At 42.7% G+C, this 20685-nt stretch overlaps 1 protein-coding gene across 1 annotated transcript in view; it reads left to right on the top strand.

The window, feature by feature from the left end:
* Positions 1 to 20685, top strand: part of NETO1 (neuropilin and tolloid like 1) — a 267053-nt gene that overhangs the window by 26053 nt on the left and 220315 nt on the right. The window contains exon 4 of the mRNA XM_075314612.1: positions 2751 to 2999. Within this exon, the coding sequence (XP_075170727.1) occupies positions 2751 to 2999 (249 nt within the window). The remainder of the gene's footprint in view (positions 1 to 2750; positions 3000 to 20685) is intronic.

Genomic DNA, 20685 nt, shown 5'->3' with positions numbered 1-20685 from the left:
ATTGACTAGTTTCGTACTACCAAACGTCCAATGTATGAGGAATAAACGACGTGTATGCGATCACCGTATTTGCGTTCAATATCGATCGCACGTAGGTGTCACACGCAAATACGTCACGAACGATGCCGGATGTGCGTCACTTACAACTTGACCCCGACGACGGATTGAAAGATCTATTGAAGTGTGTAAAGCAGGCTTAAGACCATACAGCACATACAAAAGAAAGAGTGACCGCTTCATAGTTCTTTATTCCACTATAGAAAAATGTTGGCATTGTCACTCTTTCAAAAGACCCCTACATGCGCAGAGCTCCCAAATGCGGTTACTACAAAATACATATTTTACTTATCAGATGAAGAGAGAAGCATTATTGAAATAATATAAATTCAATTTTATAGGTGTTTGTTGTGTTATGAATACATAGCCCCAGGTACTGTATAAAGTAATGCATAATAGTATTCAGTATTCTCATTTTCTCATTTACCTATTCATTCTTGACATTTTCTGAATGTGAATATATATTTTGTATATGGTAATTTCAACTGGATTTTGTTCTAGTGAAACATAAGAACCTGCATGTTATATTTCTTTGTAAAGGGTAATATGGGCAGTTATAATGTCTCTCCATACTATATAATCTTCTAGGTTTAGAACATTCTTTTTTTTTTGTTAACTCCTCAGAAACAGGTTTATTAAATATGATTATATTGAACATTTCTAAACTGTTTTAATGTAAAACTGGATGAAATATTACAACATTTTTGAGCAACAAAGTTGCACAAAAATTTGTCACTTTTCATGTAATTTGTATGCTAGCCTTGGTCAGCTCTGCTAATTTTTGAAAAAAATAGGCTGGAGAAGGTTTGACTAATCATGGCTGACAAAGTCATCATAGGTGGCGTAACTCAAAACAGAAATGTATTTCATGTCTTGTTGTCACGCACAAGACTAGTGGGGTTTACCTAGTACCTGGTAAACCACCAAAAGATGTTACAACACACTGGGGACATAAGGGTCACGATACAATGGAGGTCCCTGCTGCTAAGGAGAGGGGTGAGGGGGCACCTCATGAACTCACCTCAAGCTTACTCTTGAGTTCCCTAGCATCCCCATACAGGTTCTTTCAACTTGTCGCAAGCAGGACACCTAATTCCCTCAGTTGGCCCTCCCCTCACCCTGCCTAGTGAGTAGGCCAACGAGTTCACTAGACTCGCCACTACAATACAGAAACACGAGGATGGGAATACAAACAGGGGAAATAGACATGCTAGGAAAAGACACTCCAGGTGGTTCAATGCAGCAAACACCACTACTGCACACAACACAACAGACTTCTTCCAGAGCAGGCTCCTTCCAAAATGGACTACATAGAAAGGAGGATTCAGTTTCTATCACAGGCATCATGTGATCAGATCACATGACTTAAATAGGGAAGGGGAGTGATCTCAAAGATTAACACCTGAGATTGACAGCTAAAGCCCGCAGCCAGGCAGGAAAGGGTGCTTAACCTTACTGCACCACAATAAAGGAGATATTATTAAATAACAGCAGTAGACCTGCCAGCAGCGAGGCGCTGTGACCTTCTGACACCAGATTCACCCAAGGTCTCCCCCGAACGAGATACACTCATGACATTTGTGCTTGCACAGGACAGCTGGCAAATGCATCAAATTCAATAAAAGTGGCAGCCATCTAAATGAATTTGGTACATTTTATTTCAGCACACCCTTTAACCAGACTGGCATGCAAAACATCTTTATAGCTTAATGGGTTAAGCAGGTAAAGGTTTGATAAAAAGGAGTTGTCCAACCTTGAAGACTAAAGGCCCCGTTACACGCAAAGACGTATCTAATGATATATCTCCGGGGTCACGGATTTCGTGACGCACATCCAGAATCGTTAGCGACGTTGTTGCGTGTGACACCAACGAACGGCCATTAACGATCAAAAATACTCACCTTATCGTTGATCGTTGACACGTCATTCATTTTCAAAAAATCGTTGATTGTTGCAGGACGGAACTTGTTTGTCGTTCCCAAGGCAGCACACATCACTATGTGTGACACCTCAGAAACGACGAACTACAGCTTACCTGCGGCCATCGGCAGTGAGGAAGGAAGGAGGTGGGTGGGATGTTATGGCCGCTCATCTTCGCCCCTCCGCTTCTATTGGGCGGCGGCTTAGTGACGCCATTGTGATGTCGCACGAACCGCCCCCTTAAAAAGGAGGTGGTTCGCCGGCAACAGCGACATCGCTAGGCAGGTAAGTCCGTGTGACGGCTTCTAACGATTTTGTGCGCCATGGGCAGCGATTTGCCCGTGACGCACAAACAACGGGGGTGGTGCTTTCACCAGCGATATCGCTGTGTGTAAAGCCCCCTTAAAGCTGTCTCCAGCCACTCTGAACTCTGGAGTTCATCTTTTATACTAATTGGTATTTTTCGTGATCACTTTTTTCTTTTTTCCCTACATTACTCATAAATAAATACATACATACATACATACTGTATATAATACATGTTGCTCCAAGTCTATAATAATGAAGGAATTTACCTCGAAACAAAAACATGAGGTTTAGGTGTTATACATTTAGGCCATTGGAAAAGTCCTTTATTTGGTATCTAACACTACTTTACTATGATTTACATAACAATCTACACCTTTCTTATAAAATATATTATACATTTGAAGGATAAACAAATAAAATTTTGAAGTATGTAAGATCTACAGTATGATTATTTTTTTTCACAGCTGCCCCCAGACAATGCATTGAACTTCATTTTGATGACAAGTATTCCATAGAGTCGTCTTGGGAATGTAAATTTGATCATATTGAGGTACGAGATGGACCTTTTGGTTTTTCACCAATTATTGGACGCTATTGTGGACAACAAAGCCCTCCTTTTATAAAATCAAGTGGAAGATTCTTGTGGATTAAATTTTTTGCTGATGGTGAACTAGAATCTCTTGGGTTTTCTGCACAATATAATTTTACACCAGGTAAGCTACATATGTTTTCTATTAATCAATTGGATTTTCATTAGAAAATTATTGTTTCATTTTTATGAAAAACTAAATGAACAACATTAAGTGATGTTTCAAAAAATGGAATAAAATGGAGCTGTGACTAGATTTCTCCCTCACATTTCTTTAGATTATGCACTTAAGATATAGTGATGGTTGAAAGTTTGTGAACCCTTCAGAATTTTCCACATTTTTATTTAACTATGACCTCTGCTGCCTCGAATTTTCACACTAGTACTAAAAAATTCTTCTTACAATCAAATCAAATAATCGAGTAAACACTATTAGGCTTTGTCATTTTTATAATTGAGAAAAAAAATTCAATGTCATATATGAGTGGAAAAAGTCTGTGAACCTTTAGGATTAGCAAATATTTGAAGATAAAATTAGAGTCTTGTGCTTCCAATCAATGAGATGACAATGAGGTGTGAGCAATTATCTATCAACGTCTGATCTTCACAAGATAGTTGTGTAAGGGTACCTTCACACTTTAGCGATGCAGCAGCGATCCGACCAGCGATCTGACCTGGTCAGGATCGCTGCTGCATCGCTACATGGTCGCTGGTGAGCTGTCAAACAGGGAGATCTCACCAGCGATTAGTGACCAGCCCCCAGCCAGCAGCGACGTGCAAGCGACGCTGCGCTTGCACGGAGCCGGCGTCTGGAAGCTGCGGAGGCTGGTAACGAAGGTAAATATCGGGTAACCACCTTGGTTACCCGATGTTTACCTTGGTTACAGCTTACCGCAGGCTGTCAGATGCCGGCTCCTGCTCCCTGCACATTCAGGATTGTTGCTCTCTCGCTGTCACACACAGCGATGTGTGCTTATCAGCGGGAGAGCAACAATAAAAAAACAAACCAGGGCTGTGTGTAACGAGCAGCGATCTCACAGCAGGGGCCAGATCGCTGCTCAGTGTCACACACAGCGAGATCGCTAATGAGGTCACAAAAAATGTGACTCAGCAGCGATCTCAGTAGCGATCTCGCTGTGTGTGAAGCACCCCTAAGTGCAACATGGCACAAATAAAAGAGATTTCTGAGGAGCTCAGATAAATAGGTGTTGATGTTCATCAGACTGAAAAAGGTTATAAAACTATCTCTTAAAAGTTTTGGAATCCACAAATTCATAGTCAGATTGCGTACAAATGTAGGAAATTCAAGACAATTATCCTTGTAAAGAGTAATCAATAGTGATGAGCAAAGATATTCGGCACTATTCGTTACTAACAAGAATATTAAGGTATTCGGGATATTTATTATTCGTCGAGTATTTTGTTCTTCACCTCTTGAGTTTCAAGTGCCGTCCCACACATTTAAGGTGCCTGATTATCAGCCACTAAACATGCGGGCATTGCCTGCCAATCACAGTAATGCTGTACCCATCTTTACTACTGGCATTACTGTGATTGGCAGGCACAGTGAAGAAAAAACATGATGTGCAATCCCCTGCCTATTATTGACCCTTGGGCAGACCCAAGAGGGGGCGTTCCTCCACATCTCATCTAAGGGTGCAGGGGAGGGGCTGGAAGCTAAGGTGGCAGTGGCTGTTAGGAAAGTAAGAGGAGTTAGCCTGTCTGGTAGCAGACGGCGCAGAAAGAGGGAGAAATACAGAGAGACGCGCGCTGACATGCTAGTCAGACCCTGCACGTGTAGCAGCCGTTAGCGGGGGAGAACGGTTACCAGTTAGTCAGTCAGAAAGACACCTGGAGAGAGGTAGTCGAGTACGGGGACTGCTGGTGACTAGGCACGTACAGGGAACAGGTCCCTAGCGTAGACGTCCATTTATTGATCTGCTAAACCTGCCGGTAAGGGGATTAAAGGTACCTCACCAGCCATACAGAGTCCGAGCCTCAGCAGCAACACGGGGACTCAAAAGGAGACAGAACTTGAAGCCATCTCACCTGGTCCACGCTGCCGGCAAATGGGCCAAAAGGGAGAAAAGGCAGTAGTGACTCCCTGGATAGACCCCACGGTACTTCAAGTCAGGGGTTATCCAAACAAAGAAGTGCTAGGAAGTCAAGTTAATGGTTACCCTCAGATCGACCTGAAAGAGTTCCTGGTTCCACCTGGTTTATCTCAGCATCGCCCGGGTTACCTCACGATAACAGCAAAAGTGAGTAAAAACAAGTTGAAAGACATTACGGACTGTGCCTGAGTTATTCTGGAACCTGTTGTTCTACACATCCGAGCCCCTGGGGCCAGCCTCACTCACGGGAGGCCATATCATCTGACTGCAGACTCCATCAGCCCCGTACGCTCATTAAATTTACAGTGGCGGTCACCCATATCCCTGACCACAAACCGTGAGTGGCGTCATGACTCGTATATATACAAAACCGACATACCTGTTGCCATATATACACAAAAGAAGACCCTGTGGCGTCCCTGAAGGTGGAGTGATGTCCCTGGGGCGACTACTGCAGGTGGGCTTCACATTTGGGCCCTCCCCAGCCTAAAAGTAGTAGCCTGCAGCGGCCCCAAAATCGACGCATCCATTAGATGCGCCAATTGTGGCGCTTTATCCGGCTCATCCTGATTGCCCTGGAGCAGTAACAATTGAGGTCATATATGCGGTTGATCTCAGCTATAATTTGTCAAAAGTCAAAGTTGCCATTAAGCCCTGGGTTGGAAATGGGGTAGGTAATGGAGAGGTGTCTAAGGTGTCCAACCCTGTAAGTAAAAATAAAAACAAACAAACACACAAATCCTTTATTTTAAATAATAAAAAATCCACACTCTCTTTCACCAATTTATTAACCCCAAAAACACCCTTGCAAGCCGACGTAATCCATACGACGTCCCACAAGAATCCTCGCTCTGCTACATCCAGAAGCTGCAGTGATGAAAAATGCAACTGATCACTGCAGCTCCTGGGACACACTGAGGGCAGTAGGGAACCCAGCTATGAGAAGCGGTGATATTAGTTTGGTCACTGGATTTCAAAGCTGGGTTCCTATGGTACCAAGGGTGATCACTGGTGAACCTGCTGACGGATTGCCGCACTGCCAGATTGTGGGTCACAGTGGCATAGCAGTCCGGCAGTCAAGTTACTGGAGTTCATACTACGGGGCTTCCCCGCTGCCCTCAGTGAACTCAGTTAAACACATTGCTGGATTGCCAAACTGCTGTGCGACCATGTCCTGCAATTCTACAGTCCTGCAGTGGGCTCAACTGAGTGAAATCAGGTGACTTGACAACTGGATTATGAGACATGGTGGAACACTAGTCTGACTGTCTGATACCTGTGAGGCCCTGAAACCTTAAAGAAGCCTTTAAGGGAGACTTTAAGGTTCTTCCCAGCTGCTGGGACATCTGGAGGTTGTGAACTTTAGCAAGAGTTCAAACCTCCAGGTGTCCCATTAGCTCGGAACTCCAGGAACCTTAAAGGCTCTCTTAAAGTTACAGGATTGACAGCTGATGCAAGACCTGATGGCTGTGAGCTCTGCTAACCTAAAAGGTTAACAAAGCTTACAGTCTCCAGGTCTCACAGCAGTTGTGAGGCCTGTAAACCCTAAAGTCTACCTTAGTAGCTCCGTTAAGGTTTGTGGGCCTCACAGCTACTGGACTGTCAGACTGTGCTGCCTACATGACACACAGACCGACAGTCAAGAACTGGGTTCCACTGAAGTCCCTTTTGGTTGCTCTCAAGGTACCCTCTGTGTGAACCGCAGGTTGTGATCTCAGGTGAACTCAGTGCTGAACTGACATGCAGTTCGACAATCTGGCACTGAATTCACCTGAGGTTACAGCTGGCAGGTCACACAGAGGGCAACGTGAGAATACCAGAAGTGACAACAGGTGAACTCAGTGCTGGACAGTATGACTGCACTGCCTCTGTGACACACAGTCAGACAGTCTGGCACTGAGTTCACCTGAGATCACTTCTGCCCGCTCCCACGCTGCTCTAAGGGTGTCTCAGTGGCCTCAGTGAGCAGTCATGTGTTCTAATGTCACTCTCACAATGGCCTCTGGATGTAGCAGAGCTGGGATCATTGTGAAATGTCATGTTGATTATGTCGGACCTGTGGGGTGTTTTGGGGGTTAATAAATTGGTGAAAGAGGGTCTTTATTATTTTTACTTACAGGGTTGGTAATGGAAGGGTCTCATAGACACCTCTCCATTACCAACCCAGAGCTTCACAAATCAATCCTCACATCAACTCCATATATTTCCCCGATTACCACTAGGGCATTCGGGATGAGCCTGGTAAAGTTCCACAATTGGCACATCTAATGCATGTGCCAATTGTGGGCCAGCCGGGGCTACTATTTTTAGGCTGGGGAGGACCCAATAACCATGGACCTTCCCTGTCTGAGAACCCCAGTCCCCAGCTGTCTGCTATATCTGTGCTGGTTATCAAAAATGAGTAGGAGCCCATATTGTATTTTATTATTTATTTATTTAAATAATTAAAATTAAAAAAAAAGTTGTGGGGAAGTCTCTGTTTTTGGTAACCAGCCAAGATAAAGCACAAGCCTACAGCTGTCTGCTTTACCTGCGCTGATTATCACAAATAGGCAGGGGACCAAATTTCAAAGTGGCGTAATACTCTGACAACATTTTTCCCAAAAGCCACCTGTGTTTCAGAGATGCATTTAGGCATCTTCCTCTGGCTATTCTCATTCAATATCAGCACTTTTGCATCTATTTCAGCATTTTTCCAGCCCTGCCAGACATCCTGAGAGGGCCCGCCAGAAAATTATTCGAATTTCCCATTGACTTGCATTAGATTTGTTATTTGTGATGAATGCACAAATAGGACTAGCTATTCAAAACTAATCCAATCCCGAATATTTCACTATTCGACCATCGATAGTAATCAACCAACAAAAAACAGTCCGAGTTCAAGGTGTATAACATGTAATACTACAGAGGGGCATCAATGTTCTTTTTTGGAGAGAATTAGATTTCTCTTTCAAGTCCTGCCATGCACACCACTGTTTAGCATCCTTTTGATGGTGGACTCAAGAACAATAACAATAATGAAGGTGAGATACCTTTAGTTGCTTAAAGGTTGTCTTTGGTTCCTTTGTATCCTTGCGGAATGGGATACACCTTGAGTAGATAGGGATAGCATGGCACTTCTGGCTGGTTGGTGTACAAGTAGGTTCCAAACCAATATGTCGTATCAAGTAATACTTGGCACTCAAAAGGTAATTTTTTTCAATTTTGTTTTAAATATCCAGAAATTAACAGGCACAAACGTTTCGGTCAGGTGACTTTCATCAGTGTGCAGACATGTTTAATTATCACTGGTATCAGGATGATCAAGCACTGTGTGCAGACCGAGGCATCCACCACTGGTGTAATGAGCACCCATTAGCAAGGTTGAGCCTACTAAAAGATTGAGTTTAAAATTATTACAATGACAGTCTAATTTTTGGCTCATTTATTTGATTTGTTCTGATTTGGGACCCTTTGTGTATTTTTAGGACTTCTGTGAAAATCTCATATAGTTTTATGTCAAATTTATGCAGAAATATGGAAACTTTAGAAGGGTTCAAAAATTTTCAAACACTATTGTGAGTGCCAAATAGAGATTAAGTAACTTGGAAAAATGTTTGGTTCATATTCACAAACAGCAGAATACCTGCAGACATTTTTATAACTGAGATTTCATTACATATATCTGAAATGGGATTTTTCTGCAGCTTGTGCATGGAGTTCTGTAAATCGTATACATGTCAATGAATCATAATCAAATGTGTCAAGCAACAAATCTTAGCCATCTTGAGATTTTTACTGTACATTTCCATGTGTTTTCTATTTGTAAATCTTTGATGCTACATCTCAAATATCATTGAAACAGAGCCATAACTAGGCTTTCCTCAACCTATTTGCTATTCAGCCCTAAGCGTAAATACCTAGGTCACGGGGTCTAAGGATGAGTATCATAAAGGAGACTTATAGACATGCGCCTCTGAGTAGTTAGATATGTAAATAGCCTTTTTTGGAGAAAATATGAACTTAAACGTAAGCACCACCTACTGGATGTAGCAAACTTAAAAGTCAATATCTACCTGCCAGAAGCTTCTCGACAAGCCAAATCAGACATCATGCTTTGCACTGAAGGGGAGCAAACACATCTACAAATGGAGTGTCTAGTTTGGCTTCTTAACCTAAGCCATGTGGCAAGACTTGTTAAAGGGTCCATATTGACTTTTAAGATTGCTAGATCCAACAGGTGGCACTAGAGTTCAAGTCTTCTTCTTTTCTAATTATTGCATTTGCATACTTAGATCAAGTCACAGTCATTTGTTTCCTGGGTTACATGTCATGCCAGCCTACCCCCTAATGCCAACTATAAGTAACTATTTTTTGAGAGGGTAAAACAAAATAAAAGATGAATAAAATGTAGATAGATCTGTTATATGTTATGCTATAATTTAGATTTATGGAACAGTAGCATACTACACTCAAGGGATTAAAGCTGTCTCTTCGACTACCTTAGAATAACAGCTTATGGAAATGCAAAGATAAAGTTATATTAAACAATTTTAGGATGGATTCACTCAGCAATTGTGGGGAAAAATACTATTGCAGTTTTTCATTAAGTTTCAGTGACGTTGTTGCTAAAAATTGCTGTGACAGATACATACAGTGCCTTGCAAAAGTATTCAGCCCCTTTGAATTTTTCAACCTTTTCCCACATTTCAGGCTACAAACATAAAGATAAAACAATTTAATGTTATAGTGAAGAATCAACAATAAGTGGGACACAATTGTGAAGTTTATTGCTTTTTTTAAACTTTTATAAAAAATAATAAACTGAAAATTGAGACATGCAATATTATTCGACCCCTTTAAGTTAATACTTTGTAGTGCCACCTTTTGCTGTGATTACAGCTGCAAGTCGCTTGAGGTATGTCTCTATCAGTTTTGCACATCGAGAGACTGAAATTCTCGCCCATTCTTCCTTTGCAAACAGCTGGAGCTGAGTGAGGTTGGATGGAGAGCGTTTGTGAACAGCAGTTTTCAGCTCTTTCCACAGATTCTCTATTGGATTCAGGTTTGGACTGTGACTTGGCCATTCTAACACTTGGATATGTTTATTTGTGAACCATTCCATTGTAGATTTGGCTTTATGTTTGGGATCATTGTCTTGTTGGAAGACAAATCTCCATGCCAATCTTTTGCAGACTCCAACAGGTTTTCTTCAAGAATGGTCCTGTATTTGGCTCCATCCATCTTCCCATCATTTTTAACCATCTTCCCTGACCCTGCTGAAGAAAAGCAGGCCCAAACCATGATGCTGCCACCCCCATGTTTGACAGTGGGGATGATGTGTTCAGCTGTGTTGCTTTTACGCCAAACATATCATTTAGCATTGTGCCCAAATAGTTTGATTTTGGTTTCATCTGCACCTTCTTCCACATGTTTGGTGTGTCTCCTAGGTGGCTTGTGGCAAACGTTAAACAACAATTTTTATGTATATCTTTGAGAAATGGCTTTCTTCTTGCCACTCTTCCATAAAGGCCAGATTTGTGCAGTGCACGACTGATTGTTGTCCTATGGACAGACTCTCCAACCTCAGCTGTAGATCGCTGTAGTTCATCCAGAGTGATCATGGGCCTCTTGGCTGCATCTCTGATCAGTCTTCTCCTTGTCTGAGATGCAATTTTTGAGGGACAGCCGGATCTTGGTAGATTTGTAGTGTTATGATACTCCTTCCATTTCAATATGATCGCTTGCACAGTGCTTCTTGCGATATTTAAAGTTGTGGAAATCTTTTTGTAACCAAATCTGGCTTTAAACTTCTCCACAACAGTATCACGGACCTGCCTGTTGTGTTCCTTTGTCTTTATGATGCTCGCTGTGCTTTAAACAGAACACTGAGACTATCACAGAGCAGGTGCATTTATACGGAGACTTCATTACACACAGGTGGCTTATATTTATCATCATCAGTCATTTAGGACAACATTGGATCATTCAGAGATCCTCAATGAACTTCTGGGGGTGAGTTTGCTGCACTGAAAGTAAAGGGGCCGAATAATATTGCACGTCCCAATTTTCAGTTTATTTTTTCTTACAAAAGTTTAAAATAAGCAATAAATTTCGTTCAACTTCACAATTGTGTCCCACTTGTTATTGATTCTTCACCATAACATTAAAATTTTTATCTTTATGTTTGAAGCCTGGAATGTGGGAAAAGGTTGAAAAATTCAAGGGGGCCAAATACTTTCGCAAGGCACTGTATCTAATAGCATAAACATCCTAGTGAAAATCATCTCTGTTGATTTCTGCAGCTGAGTTTCAAAAACAATATGAAATAAAAAACAATATTTTAATTTTAAAAATGTAAAATATATTTTAGTTGTAGTCCTAGCCTTGATCCATCAAGACTGGCATTGTTCACGATGGTCTTGATGAAGTGGCAGGCTGGAAGCAGACATTTTGATTCGCTACAAATTCTACTTCAGTAAGATTTTTTGACCTAGCCAATGAATTTGCTGAACGGGTGTCACCTTGCTCATGTCTCGCCCCAGCTCCACGCACTTTATTAGAGCTGAAAAAACATTGTGTGAGAATGCTAATTGTCGCAACATTTTAGCTCAGCCTTACTCAAAAATCTTATCTTTCCCTTATCTTTCCCTGACTAAAGGCCCCGTCACACTAAGCAACATCGCTAGCAACATCGCTGCTAACGAACAACTTTTGTGACGTACCAGCGATGTTGCTAGTGATGTCGCTGGGTGTGACATTCAGCAACAACCTGGCCCCTGCTGTGAGGTCGTTGGTTGTTGCTGAATGTCCTGGCCCATTTTTTAGTTGTTGCTTTTCCGCTGTGAAGCACAGATCGCTGTGTGTGACAGCGAGACAGCAACAACTAAATGTGCAGGCAGCAGGAGCCGGCTTCTGCGGAGGCTGGTAACCACAGTAAACATCGGGTAACCAAGAAGCCCTGTCCTTGGTTACCCGATATTTACCTTTGTTACCAGCCTCCGCCGCTCTCACTGTCAGTGCCGGCTCCTGCTCTGTGCACATGTAGCTGCAGGACACATCGGGTTAATTAACCCCATGTGTACTGTGGCTAGGAGAGCAGGGAGCCAGCGCTAAGCAGTGTGCGCTGCTCCCTGCTCTGTGCACATGTAGCTGCAGCACACATCGGGTAATTAACCCGATGTGTGCTGTAACTAGGAGAGCAGGGAGCCAGCTCTCAGTGTGCGCTACTCCCTGCACGTGTTGCTGCGTGCGCTGGTAACCAAGGTAAATATCGGGTTGGTTACCCGATATTTACCTTAGTTACCAAGCGCAGCATCTTCCACGCGGCGCTGGGGGCTGGCCACTGGTTGCTGGTGAGCTCACCAGCAACTCGTGTAGCGACGCTCCAGCGATCCCTGCCAGGTCAGGTTGCTGGTGGGATCGCTGGAGCGTCGCAGTGTGACATCTCACCAGCAACCTCCTAGCAACTTACCAGCGATCCCTATCGTTGTTGGGATCGCTGGTAAGTTGTTTAGTGTGACTGGACCTTAAGCCTAGATAGGCGATACGCGTGGGGTGTTCTCCAGGGTCTCCCTTGTGCATGCAGGCTGTATGGTTCTTTTTCCACATGTCCTGAACAGGCTGCTCTCCACATGGCAGGTTGTATGGCTTCCTCCTACTGAGGAGGTGTCTATGAGTGATTCCAGACTTAGTGGTTGTATATTATTGGGAAGTTATAGGGGCTGTGGACCTGATTCTAGCTCCATTTGTGATAAGCATATTGTGTTTTACACTAAGTAACTAGCCTCTGAAGATATGGACATATGGCAGATCCTAATTTTCTCTGCTACGCTTATTTGTGTATGTATTGGTGTTATGTATTGAATATGTATATTTAATCATCGAAGTGCCTTGGTGAGGGATTTATTGTTTTAATTGTGTTTTAAATGAATTGCTAATAAAGTCTTTGTATATTTTTTATATATTCTTTGTGCTCTGGTCCATATGCAGTGTCTTTTTTTCTCCTTTTGATACACACTTTATTCACTGCATTCAGTAGCACCTGCTTGTATTCATATATATTTTTGCTGTGCACCTTATATAATTGATAGCGCTTACTCCAAAATCTTGCCACTTTTCAAAGCTTTTAATTACAGATTTCTGGTTTTGTGGAAATGTTTACAAAACTGAACTTAATTGATTAGATCTGGAATAAAAAGTGTATGGCATAAGAGCAATGAATTGTAACACATGAATGTAAAGCTCTTATACTTTTAAATAGGTTTTTTTTTTTTACTATAAGACACAGCTAGCCAAACTCCCATGGCTTAAAGTCTATAGTGTGCAGATTGAGTCCTTATCTTTGTGTCCTTATACATTTGTATATAAAAAAGTAGTTGGTAGTATTGAAGTTATGCTGCTGCTAAATTACATTATTGTTGACTTCTAGAAACTAGTGATAACTTTGATTGAAAAGTATTTGAAAAACTTCAAAACCTCGATTAGAATCTTCATGTGGAGTTTGGATACTAATTGAGACTCGGGAAATTTTTAGCTCCATTCACAGTTGGGTTATGGCTTTCATTTTGAAAGAGTCATAATATTTAAATCAGGACCGTGACCAATCTTAATGAATGTCTTTCATTAGGAACACATAGATTGCCGGTGCTACCGATGCAGTATGTAAAAATAGGCACTACAAAGCCATGTTGCACACAAAAATCGTATAGCGTAGGCCAAAGTAAAAGGCAGCTATCTAGAATGGGTCAACCACACTGAACAATAATGAATAGAGTTTAGTAGATAAATTAATACAAATAATGTATGTGACACAAAAAACACTTAAAAAGTATTTAACAACATAAAGCTAGAGACTAGTGACAGTTTTCGGACTGCAGCCCCTCATCTCTATCTGGTTATCCACATTCAAATGTGGTTTTGTTTCCTTTAGTACTTAAACGGTTAATGTTAGTTTTGATACTGACAGCTTCTCCAGCAGTCCCTAGGTGAGTACTTCAGCTGCAATTAATTTGCATTCACGCCCTTCAGCTTTAACTAGAAGTGTTACCCTGCAATCCCTGCTGTTGATACAAATCCATTTGTATACTGGCCCCCTTGGAGGGAGGAGCTGAGTTGAAGCGTTCCAGAAACCATACTTTATCCTTTTATGTAGCAGTTTTTCCCATTTGTCTACCCTAACCTCTTGTCTTATTAGTGCAGTTGTGGGTTTACTGAACCTCACCCACCTCTCACTAGTCAGGGCATCTGTAGGGTTTCACAGGGACTTGGGCTGCTGCACAGCGACAGTTGCGGAGACTGTATAGGGACTGGCTAAGAGAGTAGGGATAGCTACAGGTGAAGTTAGGAGGTGTCCTTCTACCCTCTCACTAGCCCCAGGGCCACCTTTGTTATTGGGCCCCGGTGTCCCCCTTTGTTTATGGTGTTATTTTGGTGTTTTTCGTTGTGCGTCAGACTCCTTTTTGGTCTGAAAGCGCTCGCAATGCTTGTAGCGTGACAAAGACCTGCAAAAAACAGTATAATAAGATCCTGGATCAAAAATAACTCCATTTCACCATATAAGGCAGCAAAACCCCAAGCATAGAAAATACAGAATATTACATATCACACAGAATTGCCAAAGTGCAAAAAGAATCTATACAATGTATGAAGGTTCAAGATAGTAAATGAAACAAAGTATGCCTCATCATCATTACATAGCAATAAATTAATAAATATGTAAGTAAATATAAATATTACCCAAGTGAATAGTCCCAAATATACAACAAAAAGGGATGCTAAAGGAAAATATGGGAGAATGAAGTATCCCCACACGTTTCATCACAAATGTGACTTCCTCAGGGGTGAGGATTCCTGTACTATTGATGATATAGATAATGCTGTAGTTTTCAAAAGTATTGAAATCCCTGATAGTGCCTATTAATGTAAGTCTGAACAGATGGGATACAGAAATCATCTTTCCCACAAAAATGATTTTCAGACTAATATAAGATATGATCGTGTCTAAGGCTATGTGCGCACTTACCGGATTTTTCACGGATTTTGCCGCGGATTTGCTGCATGTTTCGCTGCAGAAAATGTTCATAACACCAATGAATGACAACAATGAATCACCAGCAAATCCTATGGAGAAAAAAAATCCTGTGCGCACTGGGCGGAATTTGACAGCTGCATGTTTTGCTGCGGGAATCCCGCAGCAAAAACAAGTGCATGTCACTTCTTTTCCGCACAGCGCTGCGGGATTTTACTCCATTGACTCAATGTTAATCAAGAAATCCCGCAGGGAATAACGCAGGAAGCAAATTCTGTGCGGTTCACTGCGTTTTCCTGCGTTATTCCCTGCGGTATTTCGCGGTTTACCTCCGGTAATGTGCATCACCTGTCTGCGGTTTTGCAGGGAAGTGATGTCATTACAGGAAGAGGAAGCCGTACAGAGAGTAAACACACACATCACACTCACAGACACAGAATACATCACAGACACACACACACATCACACTCACAGACATCACAGACGTAGAACACATAGACACAGACACATAGAACACACATAGAAAGAAAACGGAAATATAGAAAAAAAAGAACGTGGGCTCCGCTGCATATTCACCTTCCAGCCGAGGTAAGCACACAGCGGCGGCCCGGTATTCTCAGGCTGGGGAGGGAGAGGGGCAGGGGTAATGTCCCCCGCCTCACTCCCCCTCCGGCAGCCGAGAATATCAGCCGCAGCTGCCCCGGCACTGTCGCATGCAATATGCGACAATACCGGCGTGTCCTCGGCTCTTCTTGCCACCGTGTAGCAGTGGTGGCAAGGTAATACAAGGGGTTAATGGTGATGGGGGACCACCGCCATTAACCCCAGGCTTGATCATGGCAGCGTCTATGTGACAGCTGACGTGATCAACCCGTAAGTAAAGTGAATAAAACAGACACCGAAAAATCCTTTATTTTAAATAAAACAAACAAGCCTCGTTCACCATTTTATTAACCCCCCCTAAACAAAGCTCCGGCGTAATCCAGGTCCGACGTCCAGCACTGCTGACATCCAGCCGCGGCTAACACACAGCGCTGAATGCAGCAGAGGTAATTACCGGTCATTTCCCACGGCCGGTAATGTGAACTCACTGCCGACCGTGGGAAATGCAGCGATCTGTCATCTATCTCTCTATCTATCCCTCTATCTATCCCTCTATCTGTCTATCTATCTATCCCTCTATCTATCCTTCTGTCTATCTATCCCTCTATCTATTCTTCTGTCTATCTACTCTCAGAATTAAATGACTTTTTTTTTTTTTTTTCTTCAATGTGCTTTATTGCATTGAATGCAATAAAGCACATCCCAACCCGCACGCGGCAAAACCGCGGCAATACCGCGAATAATACCGCGGTAAAACCGCAGCAAACCGCGGCAAACCGCATGCGGTTTTCGGGTGCGGTTTCCCGCGGTTTTTTACCACGGGTGCGGTAATCTTTGAGGGCATGCGGAATTTTCTCAAGAAAATTCCACTTCCCAGTGCGCACAGAGCCTAAAATATGAACTGAAGCATGAATACTAATACTGGAAGTAATATATATATATATATATATATATATATATACACCGCGTTTGGGTGTCTGAATTAAATGATCATGGTCTACACATAATCTGCAGTCTCTGCTGTGAATAGAGTGTCTATCTCTATCTATCTCGAATACTGAATGTTACTATATATTTATATAAATACATTTAGTATCTGTGCTACAATTCTTAGAAATATGTTATCTATAAAAAGAAATCTATTCTAGGACATAATATCGGACAGTATATATCCATGTGAAAGACATACAGCTGAGTCCATGAAACTTACTTCTATTGTATAATTGCTTTTCGTGTAATAATTAACTGGAGCTCGGATGTTTATCGCGAGTTGGATGGAATTTTTGTGTGGAATGGATTGATTTCTACGAGCAACCTTGTAAAATTCTGTTTGATTCAGAAAGTGAATTGCTGGAAGGAGATATATTGGTGCATACTGTGTATAAAAATATGCGAAGTAACTGGAAATAAAAGGGACTGAGCTCGTGGCTTAGGACAATAACTGGAGCTTTATGTCTTTTATTAAAAGCCAGAGAAAAGACACTTGTGAACAGGGTGAATAGTCTTAGAAATCAATTTTTTTTTTAAATTTCAGACAAAGAGCTTAAAATAACTACAGTGCATAATGTAGATTCAGAATCGGTTTCTGTCTGGCAATAGAAAGATAAAATGTGCATCTACTGCCCGGCCACTGGCTTTAACTTACTTCAGATAGACTGCACTTACAGCTGATAATTGAGAAGGTTTCTGTTTTATAAAGACTTCTTACTGATAGTTTTGTACTCTATAATGACAAATCCCACACATGATGGAGCCACATTCACTTGCAGAATTGCTTCCTTCAATGTTTACTTTCTGACCTTAGTTAAAGGGAATCTGTCAGCAGTTTTTTGCTACCTCGCCTGAGAGCAGCATTATGTACAGTCTTGGCCAAAAGTTTTGAGAATGACACCAAAATGATATTTTCACATGATCTGTTGCCCTCTAGTTTTTAATTGTGTTTGTCTGATGTTTACATCACCTACAGAAATATAATTGCAATCATATTATGAGTACCAAAAGGTTCTATTGACAGTTAGAATGAGTTAATGCAGCAAGTCAATATTTGCAGTGTTGACCCTTCTTCTTCAGGACCTCTGCAATTCTCCCTGGCATGCTCTCAATCAACTTCTGGACCAAATCCTGACTGATAGCTGTCCATTCTTGCATAAACAATGCTTGCATTTTGCCAGAATTTGTTGTTTTTTGTTTGTCCACCCGTCTCTTGATGATTGCCCACACGTTCTCAATGGGATTAAGATCTGGGGAGTTTCCAGGCCATGGACCCAAAATCTCTATGTTTTGTTCCATGAGCCATTTAGTGATCACCTTTGCTTTATGGCAAGGTGCTCCATCATGCTGGAAAAGGCATTGTTGGGCGCCAAACTGCTCTTGGCCAGTTGGGAGAAGTTGCTCTTGGAGGACATTCTGGTACCATTCTTTATTCATTGCTGTGTTTTTAGGCAAGACTGTGAGTGAGCCGATTCCCTTGGCTGAGAAGCAACCCCACACATGAATCGTTTCAGGATGCTTAACAGTTGGCATGAGACAAGACTGGTGGTAGCGCTCACCTCTTCTTCTCCTAATAAGCTGTTTTCCAGATGTCCCAAACAATCGAAAAGGGGATTCATCTGAGAAAATGACTTTACCCCAGTCCTCAGCAGTCCACTCCCTGTACCTTTTGCAGAATATCAGTCGATCCCTGATGTTTTTTCTGGAGAGAAGTGGCTTCTTTGCTGCCCTCCTTGAAACCAGGCCTTGCTCAAGCAGTCTCCACCTCACAGTGCGTGCAGAAGCACTCACACCAGCCTGCTGCCATTGCTGAGCTAGCTCAGCACTGCTGGTAGTCCCATCCCGCAGCTGAAACAGTTTTAAGATACGGTCCTGGCGTTTGCTGGTCCTTCTTGGGCGCCTAGGAGCCTTTTTGGCAACAATGGAAGCTCTCTCCTTGAAGTTCTTGATGATGCGATAGATTGTTGACTGAGGTGCAATCTTTGTAGCTGCGATACTCTTCCCTGTTAGGCCATTTTTGTGCAGAGCAATGATGGCTGCACATGTTTCTTTAGAGATAACCATGGTTAACTGAAGAGAAACAATGATACCAAGCACCAGCCTCCTTTTAAAGTGGCCAGTGGTGTCATTCTTACTTAATCATAACTGATTGATCGCCAGCCCTGTCCTCATCAATACCCACACCTGTGTTAATGGAACAATCACTAAAACAATGTTAGCTGCTCCTTTTAAGGCAGGAATGCAATGATGTTGAAATGTGTTTTGGGGGTTAAAGTTCATTTTCTTAGCCAATATTGACTTTGCAAGTAATTGCTGTTAAGCTGATCACTCTTTATGACATTCTGGAGTATATGCAAATTGCCATTAGAAAAACTTAAGCAGTAGACTTTGTAAAAATTAATATTTGTAGCATTCTAAAACTTTTGGCCATGACTGTAGGAGAAAAGATTCTGAATCCAATGATGTATCACTAAAGGCCACTTTACACGCTACGATTTATCTGACGATATGTCATCGGGGTCACGGTTTTCGTGATGCACTTCCGTCGTCGTTAGCGACGTCGTTGCGTGTGACACCTGCGAGCAACTCCGAAACGTTCGTAAAAATAGCAAAAATCGCTCATTGTTGACACGTCGTTCATTTTCAAAATATTGTTTGTCGTTTCGAACGCAGCAGACATATTGCTACATTTGACACCCTGCCCACGACGAACAGCATTGTTAGGGCGTCCGTCATCAGCGACGCGGGCGTGTCGTTACGAGCAATGCTCCATGCCTCCTCTTCTCTGATTGGTGTCACGCCAGGGTGTGTGCTATGGACATTTATATGCCTCTGTCATTGCCGGAATCATTGGGAGGAATGTTGTGTGATGGTGTCCACACGACCACCTTGGTCAAACAATATATCGCTGAACGAAGTTGCGTCGTTTGTTAGATGGGTACGTGTGACCGCTACAAAACAACCTATGAGCGATGTCGGCAAATCATTGCAAGGATCTGGGCGTGTCACATCGTTAACGATATCGCTATTGATATCGTTGTGTGTAAAGCGGCCTTTAGGGTAAGAACACACTTTGCTTTTTACCTGCTTTTTACCTGCTTTTTCAACAGCAGCGTTTAATGCCAAAATGGATGTGTTCTGCTTTTCAAGCAAAGTCTACGGGAATTTGGGTTTCTAAACCGCACTATGCTGTTCAAAATGCTGCCTTTTTGTTGCAGAACTTTGGTCAAAAACTCAGTTTTGCAGAGCAAAACCCAAATGGCAAAAACAATTGTGCGTGTCAATAATCGTAAGTACAACAGTGCCATCCGGCCGCGCACCGCCCTGCACCGCCTAGCCACTACTCTCCCCAAACGGGTCTCGGGGTCACTATCCCTGCCCACGGAGGAGTTAACATCTTGCTGCACGACCATCTCCCCCGGGTGCCCCTGTAACTGCAGCGGTGGTGTCTACACCTTCACCAAGTCCCGTGGGTGACGTCATGAACTCAAACACGGCTCCGGCCGTACACCTACCTAACCACCCCCCCATTGAGATCCCCAGCAACCCCCTTGCAGAGCGACGTGACCCCCGGGTCCGGAGGCGCTCGAGCCACCCACCAAACGAGCCCGGATCCGAGCGGCACGGCTGCAGCCGAGTGCGGGGCGGTACATATGCATGCAGTACCACGAGCAGTTTTAGGTCTATATTGCTAATCCTTGCCTAACCGTCCCTGTATACACTAGCATAGATAAAAAGATCTTTAGAAAAAGTATTTCTAAAGATCTTTTACAGTATACTAATGAGCGAGGGGACTAGTCCCCTGAGCGTTAGTTCCCCTTGCCAATCGGCTCCATTAGCATGTTAGTACGCCCCTGTGGGCCCCTGTGGGCATGCTACCATGCTAATTATGGAAGCGATGCGGCGGAAAGGTGAGTGAGATCATCTAGTGATGCTGCGTATTCTTTAGTATGTTAGCATGCACACAAGGACGTACTAACATGGTAATGGGGGCGACTGGCTGGAGAACTAACGCCCAGAGGACTAGTGCCCTCGCTCATTAGCATATGGTGAAATCTTTAGAAATATTTTTTCTAAAGATAGCTTTATCTAGT

The sequence above is a fragment of the Anomaloglossus baeobatrachus genome, chromosome 6 (assembly GCF_048569485.1).
Source record: "Anomaloglossus baeobatrachus isolate aAnoBae1 chromosome 6, aAnoBae1.hap1, whole genome shotgun sequence".
Classification (NCBI taxonomy): domain Eukaryota; kingdom Metazoa; phylum Chordata; class Amphibia; order Anura; family Aromobatidae; genus Anomaloglossus; species Anomaloglossus baeobatrachus.
The sequence above is the reverse complement of the archived record's forward strand: the minus strand, read 5'-3'. Positions and strand labels throughout refer to the sequence as shown.